Source organism: Sphaerodactylus townsendi, linkage group LG05 (assembly GCF_021028975.2).
Source record: "Sphaerodactylus townsendi isolate TG3544 linkage group LG05, MPM_Stown_v2.3, whole genome shotgun sequence".
NCBI lineage: Eukaryota > Metazoa > Chordata > Lepidosauria > Squamata > Sphaerodactylidae > Sphaerodactylus > Sphaerodactylus townsendi.
The window spans coordinates 80,663,513-80,677,278 of NC_059429.1; the positions used below are offsets into that span (position 1 = coordinate 80,663,513).

General features: G+C 38.5%; 1 protein-coding gene across 1 annotated transcript; it reads left to right on the plus strand.

Annotated features, from left to right (window-relative positions):
• The first annotated feature begins 5,198 nt into the window (after nucleotides 1–5,198).
• On the plus strand, nucleotides 5,199–10,691 carry LOC125433975. Its single transcript, XM_048498954.1, has 2 exons — nucleotides 5,199–6,152; nucleotides 10,386–10,691. Exon 1 carries the CDS (start codon nucleotides 5,227–5,229, stop codon nucleotides 6,109–6,111), a length of 885 nt encoding a protein of 294 aa, XP_048354911.1. The 5' UTR covers nucleotides 5,199–5,226; the 3' UTR covers nucleotides 6,112–6,152; nucleotides 10,386–10,691.
• Nucleotides 10,692–13,766: the final 3,075 nt, after the last annotated feature.

Here is a 13,766-nt window from a genome sequence, read left to right on the forward strand (position 1 = left end):
ATATGTTCAGTTTCAGGTATTCCACACACTAAAGCTGAAAATGTATTATTCCTGATGGTGGTGGGTGTCATCTGTGATGAACAACCCTCCTCCTTTTTTCTTTTATGCATATGCTCTAGTGTTAATGCACAGTTACATTTTGAGGTGGCAATTAAAAAATGTATTCACCTCCATTTCTACTAGAAAATCATCAACCCAAAATGGAAGCCAAAATAACACCTGGAGCAGGTGCCATTACCTGAAAGAACAGAAACATGTAGCCCGCACTTCCCCCATAGAGAACCACACCTTTCCAGCCAAATTTGTTCTGCAAAAATTCACAATCATTACTGCAGCTATTTCCAGTTACATGCAGTGAATATCCTAGTACTCTTTTCAATCACTCTCAGCTTCAAAACACTCTCTGCCCTAATGTTACATCAGTAGTTTGATATGAAATTGACCAAACTGAGCCAATTGACCATGCTAACATGTATCTCTGCCTCAAAGTTAAGACTGTAAGTTCTATGTAGAATTGACAAAAGCTGATCCAAGTGACCATGGTAGTTTGTATCTCTGCCTCAACATTACATCTCTAGTTCAATATCACAAAGAGAAAAAATCAGTATGCAGAAAATGGAGGAGGAAGGGGAGGAGTGACCATGCTAGTTTGTATCTCTGCCTCAACATTACATCTCTAGTTCAATATCAAAAAGAGAAAAAATCAGTATGCAGAAAATGGAGGAGGAAGGGGAGGAGAAGATGGCTGGAGGGGAGGATGGGCAACTACATTGGGCCTGGATAAGGGCCAGATGTTTGCACAAAATGGAAGCCAAAATAAAACAAAATACCCCCCTATTGAGCAGACACAATTACTTTAAGCAGCAGAAACATGTTGCCTACCTTCCTCTGCACAACCACCGTTTTCAACCAAATTAGAGCTGGAGTAACATACAATCATTACTGCAGCAGTTCCTTGTCAATTTCCTCTTGCAAAAGCAGCTAATCTTGTCAATTTCACCCCTTTTAACTGTGGAGACAGTGTATCTTGGCTTTAGCATTATATCATTAATTCAAAATGAAATAGATAAAGATGATACAATTGCCCTCGCTTGTGTCTGTGCCCTAACATTGCATTGCTAATGTGATATGGCAAAAAATTATTTTGAAAATGAAGGATGAGGCAGAGGAGAAAATGGCTGAAAGGAAGGTTGGGCGACTAAACAGGAGCATGGATAAAGGCCAGATGTTTAGTGGGGCAGAGAAATAAAGATTGTTTCAACATGATCACACACTCAAGGGAAGCTGGCTTGGAAACCAATTGAAAAAGACATTGTGGTAAAAGTGCTCAGGAAAAAAGCCCAGATGAAAAATGAAGGGGAAATGTTTTCAGAACCAAATGGAGGAAAAAGTGTAGAATTACAAGAAAAAAACCCAGGCCCCTTCCACACATGCAAAATAATGTGTTTTCAAACCACTTTCACAACTGTTTGCAAGTGGATTTTGCCATTCCGCACAGCTTCAAAGAGCACTGAAAGCAGTTTGAAAGTGCATTATTCTGCATGTGTGGAATGAGCCCCATAGTGTTACATGACAAGATTCATTGTAAACAATTCATACAGAAAAGGCTCCAATTTCCAGTGTACCCTACATTGAAAAGATATTTGTTATGCACTCAATTCAGGATGGCAGCCAAGGTTGGATATCATTCTTTCCTATGCGATATCCCGGCAGAGAAACAAGAACAATTTGGATTTAAACCCCACCTTTCTCTCCTGTAAGGAGGCTCAAGGTGGCTTACAAGCTTCTTTCCCTTCCCCTCCCCACAACAGACACCTTGTGAGGTGGTGGGGCTGAGATAGTTCCGAAGAACTGTGACTAGCCCATGGTCACCCAGCAGGAATGTAGGAGTGCGGAAACACATATGGCTCCCAGAATAAATCTCTGCCAGGTGGAGGAGTGGGAAATAAACCTGGTTAACCAGATTAGAATCCACCTGCTCTTAACCCCTATACCAAGCTGGCTCTGGAAAGCATCTGTATCTGAGTCTGCTGAAGGGGCCTGTGTAGTCAAAGACATCCATTCGTAGACATCCTGTGTAGAAAAGACATCCATTTCAAATGGTGTGAAAAACATGACAAGACTAAAGCTGATCCAAGGAAGGGTGGTGCCCTGAGTGTGGGTGGAGAGGATCTGCTGCCAGAGGAAACTCCAGTGTGCTGAAGCAGTAGAGGGAATCTGTGGCTTGAAAAGATTCCCACTGAGGGATTGCAGCATGGAAAAAGAATGCAGCCAGTAACAGAAAATGAGCTTTGTAGAGAGATGACTCTGATGCTGCAACCACACTTGCAGTTATTTCCACTCCAGAAAGACGCCCATTTCACTTTATCCTCCTGCACGTATGCATTGAGGAAGGGAACAAATTTATATCTTCCCTGTCTCCCTTGGACAATGGAACTGGAGGCAGAGTTAGCAGAGCAGTGAGCGCTCAAAGTGTGTGCATAGGAACAGAAAGGCAGTGCTCCTGGTATCATCTCAACCTGACACACCCTGTTCTGTTTATTTTGCTACTGGCATGATGACTCAGTCCCCACCCCAGTTCTCACTGACTTCAGCCCAGTCTGAGTCTGGCCTTTCTGTTCATTTGATTCACAATGCATTCGAATCAAGGATAAGGCATTATTTATTTAGCTATGCATACCTTACTGTTCTCCCCAATGGGGACTCAAAAAGGCTTGCAGTAATTTCCCCTCCTCCATTACACCCACATAATAACAATCCTATGAGGTACATCATGCTGAAAACAAACAGTTCAAGATCACCCAGCCAGTTTCCCTGGCAGAATATAATTTAAATTTGGACCTCCCAGACCCTAGACCAGCGATGGCGAACCTTTTCGAGACCGAGTGCCCAAATTGCAACCCAAAACCCACTTATTTATCGCAAAGTGCCAACATGGCAATTTAACCTGAATACTGAGGTTTTAGTTTAGAAAAAATGGTTGGCTCCGAGGCGTGCGTTACTCAGGAGCAAGCTTGGTGGTAGTTGGTGGCTTTGCTTTGGAGCAACCGTGTAACTCTTCCAACGGGTGAATCATGACCCTAGGAGGGTTTACTCAGAAGCAAGCCCCATTGCCAGCAATCAAGCTTACTCCCAGGTAAAGGATCACACTTTAGACTTTAGCTCTTTGCATGAAGATCAGTGGGGTTTAACAGCGCTTAACAGGGTTACCTACACTGCTTCCCGAAAACTAGGTCTTAGGTTTAATGCTAATAATCAAATTCAGTGGCCCAGGCCAGCCTAGATGTGAGGGGGGCACTCTGCGTGCCCACAGAGAGGGCTCTGAGTGCCACCTCTGGCACCCGTGCCATAGGTTCGCCACCACTGCCCTAGACCAACACTTTTACTGCTATATCATGTCATGGATTTTCTGTGAAATAACATAACTTTCTTCTACAATTCTTCCTCCTTTCTCCCGAGTGACCTATTGCACCACCAGCCCTTCCAATCTGATTCCCTTCTTCTTTTTAAAAGTTCTCATAAGTAACTTCTTTGTCTCTGCATATGACTATAGAGTCCCTCACCCACAATACTAAAATAACTGTTCCTGTTAAACAACTGAGTCACTTGAATTTAACTTCTTATCTTTCTAATCTCTTATTTGTTTAAAGATTTAAGGAGCTAGTGCAGATGATGTACACTTGAAGCAAAGGAAATAGATTGGTATGCAAAACTCAAATGTAGACTTGATAAGAACATGTTGGGTGTATGTGTGTGTATATATATATTAGCAGAGTAGAATAGAAGAGACAGATTCTCAGTTGCTTTTTATATATGTTTAATAACTATAAAGGGAAGGTTACATGGAGATAAAATAAGAAATCCTTTCTCTCCTGTTACACATTTACATTACTGTATGTTTGGTTTTATCTTGGTACCTATCTGCTGTCTGGTGCTCATGGCCGTGGTGTTGTGTCTGCTCAAACAAAAAAACAGAGTTAACTTTATAACTTCAGATGTACATGCTCACAAACATGTAAGCAACGGCGATCTGACTGACCAATAGCTAATCAATAGCTCAGGTCATAAACAGTGACTTTGGTAACTTGTCTACATACAAACAGTTAACCCTTTTATGACTGAGTTGTGACAGACACTTGCAAAATCCCAGCAGATCAATGACTGTTTAAAAAAATTGGTGATAACTTCCTAGCTTCCACTTGCAGCAAGAGAGAATCCCTGATATCCTTGATATAAAGGAAGACTTTGACGGGTACATTTCTCCATCAAAATCAGCTTTCTCAGACCTGTGAACCTCCCACTCAGTCTGAATTCTCCAGATCCAGACTTCCGGTTCGGGTTGCGAAGACGCCGGCAGCTCCCGTTAACGGAGCGCACTCTGAGCCCGTTTTAACTCAAATACCCTCTGAAAAATATCTTTTCAGCTCCCCTGAGAACAAGGGGGAGACGTGGGGTGAGTTCGAGCTTCTAACTTCGCGAGAGGCGGCCCCGACGAACGGCGCAATCGTGAGATACGGACAGGAGCAAAGAAACGAACGGACGGGACAGAGGGGGGCAAGAAGCCATTGGCAGAGCAACCGAGCCGCCTAGAACTGCAAGCTGATATTAAGACGTGATTAAAACCAATTACCAGAGGCACTCCTTAAAATTGACACCGGTGAAGATAGAACCAGGTGAAGCGATTAGAGCTCTGGGAGAGGAAAGCAACGAAGAAAAAACGCTGAGAAATTCCGACCCAGCCACCCGGAGTGAGTAAATAAACGAACTTACGCTTTAAAAAGTCATTAGCAAAAGAGGGTGGCGCGGCAAGGAAATGCGCAGCCGGTGCTTTCCCTAGAGACAATAAACTTATTTAAAAGAAACATCTCGGCAACTCGCCAAAAATAAACAAATAAAAGAGACGGAAATTGCGTGGTGACGCACGACCCCGGAAGAAAAATAGACCAGAAGGGGACGTTTGAAAATACTATAGAGGAACGACGTAAACAGGAAGTGACTGGCACACAAAGGCATAGAGTGCCGATAACTGTCAGGAACAGGAAGGGATTTTGTAAAAGACTGGAAAGGGGGAGAATGGAGAGCTAAAAGGGAGGCGGAGACAGCCCAGAGGAGGAGAGAAACCACCCCCCGTTCCCTCATTTCTCCTCCCGCTTGCGTCATCTTTTTGTAATTTCCCTGCACGTTTTCAAACTGAGAGATAATTAACCGAGAGGAGGATCATTTAAAATGGCCACGAGGAACAACACAAAAAAGGGAATACAAGATTTAAAAGACATAAAAACCCCAGATAAAAACGGGGAAGATATGAACAGTAAATTAGAAAAAATGACTGAAATGATGGCCATGATGCACGAAGACACAAAGGAGACCATCACCAGATTCCGTGAAGAAACTAAAGACGGATTTGACAAACTAGGAAATCGTCTAGATAAAATGGAAATGGAATTGACAGAAGTCAAAAAAGACTTGAGCCAACTGAAAAAGGTGGAAGAAAATATCATAGAAATGAAGCACGAAATTAAGCTAGCAAATAACAACATTGCCACCCTGGATGTTAGAACAGGAATAGTCAAAAATGGGATTGAAGAAGTAAAAAACCAGATGGCCTTACTAGAATTAAAAATGAAAGAAAACGTATTAAGACTGAGAGGCTGTGAGGAAAGTGAAAATGAAAACACAAGAAAAATGGTAGTAGATGCAATAGCTGAGTTATTATCTTTAGGAAAAGAAGAAGTTTGGGAGGCCATAGACAAGGTTTATAGAATAAATTCAAGAACAGCAAGAATTAGGAAACTCCCTAGAGATATAAATGTAACTTTCACGAAAAAAATATATAGAGACGAAATCCTCCAGGCCCATGCAAAACAGAGACTGTTAATAAATCAAAAACAAGTGATTGTGCTTAAAGAGATACCGCTATACATACGTAAGAAAAGAAAAGGCTACCAACCATTGGTGTCCTGGTTAACGGAAAATAAAATTACGTACAGGTGGCTGCAGCTGGAAGGTCTTACCTTCTTACAGAATCAGAAAAGGATTACTGTAGACTCCTTAGAGGGAATGGATAATTTTTTAGATCACCACAGGAAGAAGATGATCGAGAGGACGTAAGGGGGAGAAGAAGGAGTGGAAGAGGAAGAGAAGACACGGAAGTATATAAATATTTTGATTTCTGTTGTATTTTGCTTCCAATATATTATATTGTTATATATGGCAAATAAGATATATATACAGAAATAAGTAGAAATAAGGATAGGAATAAGGATAGTTTAAGTAATATATAGAAATAAGGATAGTTTAAGTAATGAATTATTTAAATAAATATATAGCTTGTAGATAGAGAAAGATGCTAATGTTGGCAATTCTAGGGGAGATGGTAAGAAATAAGCATTGGTACATACCACATATTAAAGAGCCTCCTCTGGGCTGTACCCGTATTTGTGTTCAAACTTATACTCATATTTACATTTATAATGATACAAAATAGTGGACAATAGGAAGTAGAACTAAACTTAAGAAAACATATACACAAACAGAGAGGAAAGGAGAAAGAAAGATGACGTTGGACATATTCTCAATCAATATTAATGGATTAAACAACCCCAAAAAAAGAAAACAATGCTTTAGTTATTTAAAAAAACAAAAAGCAGAGATTGTATGCATCCAGGAAACACATTTAAAAGATAAAGATAAACAATATTTAAAACAGGAAGGAATTGGACTTTTGTTTTGCAATTCGATGCAACACAAAAAAAACAAAGGAGTGGCTTTCTATATAAAGGAATTCCTTAACCCCAAGGAGGTATTTAATGATGGACAAGGGAGAGTATTAGGAGTGGAAGTATCAATAAATGGAGAACAAACGCTAATAGTAGGAATTTATGCCCCTAATGAAGGGAAATCCAATTTTTATAGAAAACTGACGAACGAACTGGCACAACATATGTATACAAATGTAATAATACTAGGAGATTTCAACGGACTAGTAGATCCCAAAATAGATAAGAAAGGGGGAGGAAAGAGAGAATTAAACAAATTACCAAAATCCTTTTTTCAACTAAGTGAAAATTTGAAAATTAAAGATGTCTGGAGAGAAACACAGGGTCAGACGAAGGACTATTCATTTTATTCCAATAGACATAAATCCTTCACAAGAATAGATATGATCTGGGCCACAAATGAACTATTGAAAAAACATAAAACTATAAAATACTTACCAAACGTAATAGGAGACCATAACCCGCTGCTATGGCAGATCTATCAAAAAAAGAGAGGGAATAATAGACAATGGATTAATAATAAGGTATTGTCTAACAAAATATTTCAAACAAAAATGCGGAAAGAGATGGAAGAATTTTTCAAACTTAATGATACCCCAGACATAGATGAGTCAATAATTTGGGATACTAGTAAAGCGTATGCAAGAGGACTAATAAAACAACAAGATAGAAAAATGAAACAAAAGAGATATCAAGAACTAAATTTACTAAATAATACCCTAGAGAATCTGGAGAAAGAGTTTAAAAAAAGACCAGGCAACAAAAAAATTAGAAGACAAATGGAAAGAATTAGAGCACAGATTAAAGGGCTATTTACAGAAGAAACTTGTAAAAAACTGAAATTTCTAAAACAAAGGGAATTCGAATGGGCAAACAAACCCGGAAAATGGCTTGCATATAAATTAAGAAAAAGGAAAGACAGGAAAACAATTGTAGCAATTAAAGAAAAAGATAAGATAATTAGGAAAGAAGAAGACATAGAAAAAAGTTTGACAAATTTTTATAAAAAACTATACACAGAAGAAATCAAGACAGACGAAAAAGAAATAGAAAAGTATTTAGAAGAAATAGACTTACCGATACCTGAAAAAGAAGAAATAGACAACTTAAACAAACCAATAACAACGATAGAAATTCAAGAGATAATAAAACAATTGAAAAAAGACAAATCCCCAGGACCAGATAATCTTACAGAAATATATTACCAACAATTACAAACAATTCTAGCACCAAAATTAGAAACAATTTTTAATAACATAATGAAAGGAAAAGCATTACCAAAATCTTGGTTAGAGACAGAAATAACACTAATACCAAAAGAAGAAGGAGAAATCTTGGAGGCAAGTAAATACAGACCAATCTCTCTAATTAATTTAGATTACAAAATTTTCACAAAAATTCTAAGTGAAAGATTAAAGAAATATGTAGGAAAATATATAAATAAGAACCAGACAGGATTCATACCCAACAGACAAGCAAAAAATAACATAAGAACGGTATTAAATATTATCGAGTATGCAGAAAAAAACCCAACTAAACATATAGCGCTAGTGTTCCTGGATGCATACAAAGCTTTTGACAGTGTAAATTGGGCTTTTATGATAAAAGGATTAAAAAAAAGAGGGATAGAAGGACCATTCCTGGAAGCAATTCAAACAATATATCATAAACAGACAGCAAAAATTAGAATAAATAATCAACTGTCCAAACAATTTAAAATAACCAAAGGTACAAGACAAGGTTGTCCACTATCCCCACTGTTATTTATCTTATATCTAGACATACTTACTAATAGATTAGATAAGGAAAAAGAATGGAAAGGATTGGTAGTGAAAGATCAAACTTACAAATACAAGGCATATGCGGACGGCCTGATACTGGTCATAGAAAACCCCATAGAAAAAATTATTAGAGTAAATGATATTATAGAACAATTTGGTAAATTGGCAGGATTAAAAATCAATACAGAAAAAACGAAAACACTGTTATTAAATGTAAAACATAAAGAAGCAGAAAATTTCAAGAAAAGATCAGGGTTTGAAGTAGTGAACAAGGTAAAATACTTGGGTATAGAATTAAGAACTAAGAACAACAACTTATTTGAAGATAACTATGGGAAAACTTGGCAGAAAATTCAGCAAGACTTAGATAAGTGGAAGGGGCTATTCTTGTCATTATCTGGGAGAATTGCAGTAATTAAGAATAACGTGCTTCCGAAACTAATGTATTATTACCAGAACTTACCAGTAATATTATCGGACAAAATATTCCAGAAGTGGAAAACAATAATCAATAAATTCATATGGAACGGTAAAAGAAACAGAATTAAATATTTACAAATGATCAAAAAAAAACTCTATGGAGGTTTTGCACTTCCAGATCTGAAACTATATTACGAAGCATGTGCAGTTATGTGGATGAAAGAATGGATAGAATTAAAAAACACCAATCTACTTACATTAGAGGGATATAATCTATATAGAGGCTGGCACGACTTTTTATTTCCCATAGAACGCAATAAAAACCTTAACAACTTTAATACACACTTGATTAGAAAAGCACTAGCCAGGATATGGCTAAGATATAAAAATTGGTTTTACGAAAAGACCCCACTATGGATCTCCAGAATAGAATCCTTAAAATTAAAGGAATTCAGCAATACAGATAAATGGGAAACGTACAAGGATTTATTAAAAATGGAAAATTCAACAATTAACTTGAAAGACAGAGAAGAGATAACAATTCAAGGAAAAAAATGCCAATGGTTCCACTACATTCAATTAAAAGAAACATATAAAAAAGATTCAGAAAGAGGTTTTCAGATAAAAAAGAATGAGTTTGAAAGAGCGATGTTAGATGACAATAAGAAAATAATTCAAAAAATATATAATTTGTTGTTAAACTATAAAACAGAACAAGAGAACATAAGTGATAACATGATAATTTGGGCACAGGACATAGGAAGAAACATAACAACAGATGAATGGGAAAAAATGTGGAGGAATAATGCTAAATTTACGTTAGCAATGGACCTACGAGAAAATTGCCAAAAAATATACCATCGCTGGTACTATACTCCAGTTAAATTGCATAAAATGAAAAGTATGAACAACGACAAATGTTGGAGGTGCAAAAAGAAAACGGGAACGTTTTTACATATGTGGTGGGAATGTGAAATAATAAAAAAATATTGGGAAGAGATAATTAGCCTCATTGAAGTAATTTTAAAAACCAAATTACAAAGGAAAGCAGAAATTTTTCTCCTGGGTTTATTTAAAAACAATAAAACAATAGAACGAAATAACAACCTGTTCATGTATTTAATCACCACGGCAAGAATGGAAATTGCAAAATTCTGGAAAGAACCACATCCCCCCAACGTGGAAGACTGGAATAGAAGATTGTATCAAGTAATGGAGGCGGATAAATTAACCTGCATGTTAAAGGATAACCCAGAAAAATTTAAAAAAACATGGAAATTATATGTTGATTATCTAGAGAAAATGTTAAATTGAAAACTGAAAAAGTAATCTAAATATGTAATTATAAATACCTGGTCGATGTTACCTGTCTTATCTGATAAACCTGACTCTTTTGTATTTAAAGGAAAGCAAAGAAAATGACGAAGAGAGACAACAAACAAACAAGGCAAACAATGAGAAGATTGCACTATATATATAGGGTCTATAGAGTTTAAGATTAAATAGATTAAGAATAATTACAAGAGTTACGATAAGAAATAAGAGTAAATGAGAGATAAAGCATAAAATGGAGATTTGTACTAAAGATGTCTATATTATTTTGTAAAAGAATGTTATTCGTATATAATTAAAGATGTTTTTGCCTGAAGATATAGAATTAAGAATAGGGGAGGCAGGAGAAAGAACCAGTAGAGAGATGGCAATATTTCTCAGAAAAACTCTGAGAGTCAGAGCAAGATGATTAAAGGAGAGAAAAATTAAAAATAAAATAAGGGAAAGGAAGAAAAGAATAAAAATAACTGGGATAATTCCCACTGAACTTGACCTGGAACGTTAATTTATTAGACGGAGTCAATTAAGGGGGAGGAAGGGAACAATTCAAAGTAAATAACCAAGAAATTTAAATGAGGGTGAAAACGAACCCTTGAGAAGGGGAAATATATTAGCGGCTTGTTTATTAGTTATAACATATGTTAAGTACATGGGTCAATATTTGACCAAAAGTGAAGGTCAAAAGTTAATTTTTATAGACAAAAACGGACTATGTTGGATGCCCAAGTGTTGAAACGACTGAATGTAATATGTAAAATGTTTTAAAATTCAATAAAAACTATTTTCTAAAAAAAAAAAAAATGAATTCTCCAGATCCATATTCAGTGGGATAAGAAACAGTTCTGGGATGTACATCTAAAAGAAAATATCTTTTTATGTACATGGCTAGCTCACTGTGAACACAAAGATAATGAAAAAGTAATAAGACAGCATTAGAGTTGTTTGGGAGTACAAAAGGAATATTCCCATTGCAGATGCAGGGGATAGCTGTATTGTGAGTGCTTTTTCTGGAAGAAAAGAGCTCGACCCAAATAATCCTGTTTGCTGAACCCCAGTGTGGTATTGGCTGTAGTGGGTTTTCCAGGCTGTGTGGCCATGGCCTGGTAGTTTTGCTCTGAATGTTTTGCTAGCATCTATGCCTGACAGCTTCAGCAGGGTGTCACAATGAAATCTGTTTTTCTCTGTGGCGCAGTGTGGAGTTATTGTGTAGTGGAGTAGTTTTGTCCACCTCACAGGGGGTGAGGCATATTTGAATGTGACTGGGTTTACTAAAGGCTACAATGTGGGAACTCAAATCCCCACTCTGCCACGAAGTTTGCTGGCTGATTTAAAGTCAGTCACTGTCTCAAACTAACCTAATTTACTGTATTAGTTTGATGATAAAATAGATGCAAGAAGATTTTAAAGATAAAATAGAGGTGAGGAGAACCATGTATCCGCCTTAAGTACCTTGCAGGAAAGGTGGGATAAAAGATGTACTTAGACAGATATACCTACTAAACAAAATTATTTAAATAATAAACATTTATCAGTTTGCTACCGTGGCTCAAATTACCAGATTACAAGACAGAGGAAATGCTACTCATTTCTGATGAATCCAAGTCATCTTGGATCATTTTCAACAACACAGTGGAGAACTGAGTAGGAATCAGGAAGGAGATGGATATCCAAGAGATGCAAGCAGATGGGAAATTGATTCTGTGACAGATTTCTAATCTACACCAGAAAGGAGATAAGAATATGGTTGCCATATTTTGTGCGTTAGGGAGAGCTTTTGTGTGGTCAGCAGGTAAATGTTAAAATTCAGCTGTCGTTTCCCCTCATTTCCACTGACAGCCAGTATGACATAGTAGTTCGAGGAAAGGATGCAGCTCACTGATAGAGCAAAAACTTAGAACATGGAAAGTTGACGTGTCCAGTGAAAGGATTTCAAAAGGTTGGCGCCAGGCAATACCTTTTCTTCTTGTTCCTTCTGCCAGTCAGTTTAAATAATGCTGAATTAGGTGGACCAATAGGCTGAAGGCAGCTTGGTATATATTCATCATACCCAATGCCTAAGTAAAGGAGGCAAGTTGCACTGGCTGAATTGCTATCTGTTAATGACACACGAGTTTTGTGAGAAAAACTCTAGAACTGTTTTTGTCACAAAAAGTTTTGGCACAGCCCAAAAGAAAGCACTGTTGACCTAAACAGATTCCGTCAGACATTCCTTTTTTTAATGCAAGATGCTTTTAAATTAATTTTCCTCCCTCCCTTAATCGTTACGTTCCTCTAGCCCAGAAGTATTTTGAGGATACAGGGCCATAGTCCCTTTAAAAACAAACCTTGTGGAATACTTTGCCAGCGAAACAAAAGGGAGAGTCAACCACAGCGTGTGCTTTTTTTCCCCGCCTTCCCTGTGTGACTGGGGGTTGAATTGCAGCGCCTACCTCGACAGGAAGCCCGCGTGCCCGCCTTGCGATCTGAAGGGTCCTTGGCAGCCCTCCCCCCTTCCCCAGCATCGATCCTGCTTTGTGTGAATGGGCGGCGATGAAAAGAAAGGCATCCCCCCAGAGGTGGGATCCAACCAGTTCTCACCACTTCTCTAGAAGTGGTTACTAATTTTTTCTGAGTGCCGAGAAGGGGTTACTAAAGCAACCTCCCTGCCCAATAGGGATTGCGGCTCCACTGTTTGAATCCCACCACCATCGGAACCTGTTATTAAAATTTTTGGACCCCACCACTGCATCCCCACCCTCGGTCTATTGCAACTAGCAGAAGAACAGATCAGGCATGCATAACACAAACACATGTGCATGTGTATGCATGATGTGTGAACTTAAGACTTTCCTTCCCACTCAGGTCGGAGTACAGTGACTGATAGTTGAGCGGTAATATAAAAAAGGAAGAAGGGGGAGGGTTTTTTCCCCACCCACGGCTGGTGTAATATAGCAGTCTGAATGTTTGACTAGAGCCCGAGAAACTCAGCTTCAAACCCCTAGGCTGCCACCACGGAACTCCTTTGGTAAATTGATGCCAGGGCACTCTCAACCTGACCAGCCTCTTGGGGTTGTTATGAGAAAGCCGCCCTGACCTCCTTCGGAGAAAGAATGGAGGAAAAAAAAATCTAAAGCAGGTTCACGCGAATCTTGCTCAACCAAAGAGAGGGGTAGATCATGCCAGCTGACTTTTTCTCGGTCTTGGAACTAACCATCCTCATGCCCGCGGTCTTCTTCCCACCATCGTAGGAACCCTTTGTGCTTCTCGTGCACAGTTCCGGCAAGAGCAAGTCGAGAAATGTTCCTTATGGGAACTCTCACCAAGGGCGCACATTTGGGAGGCGCCTGTGCTGGGGAACAGCATTCCCCTCCTCAGTCTCTTCTTCTGGACCCAGCACGAGGAGCTCGTAAAGCAGAGCCCCCCCCCCCCCCCGCGCAACTGGGGTGCCGGAGAAGTTTCTTCCGTAGGTGGGAGG

Coding starts and splice junctions, on each gene's coding strand:
- LOC125433975 (XM_048498954.1), top strand. CDS start 5,227: ATGGCCACGAGGAACAACACAAAAAAGGGAATACAAGATTTAAAAGAC.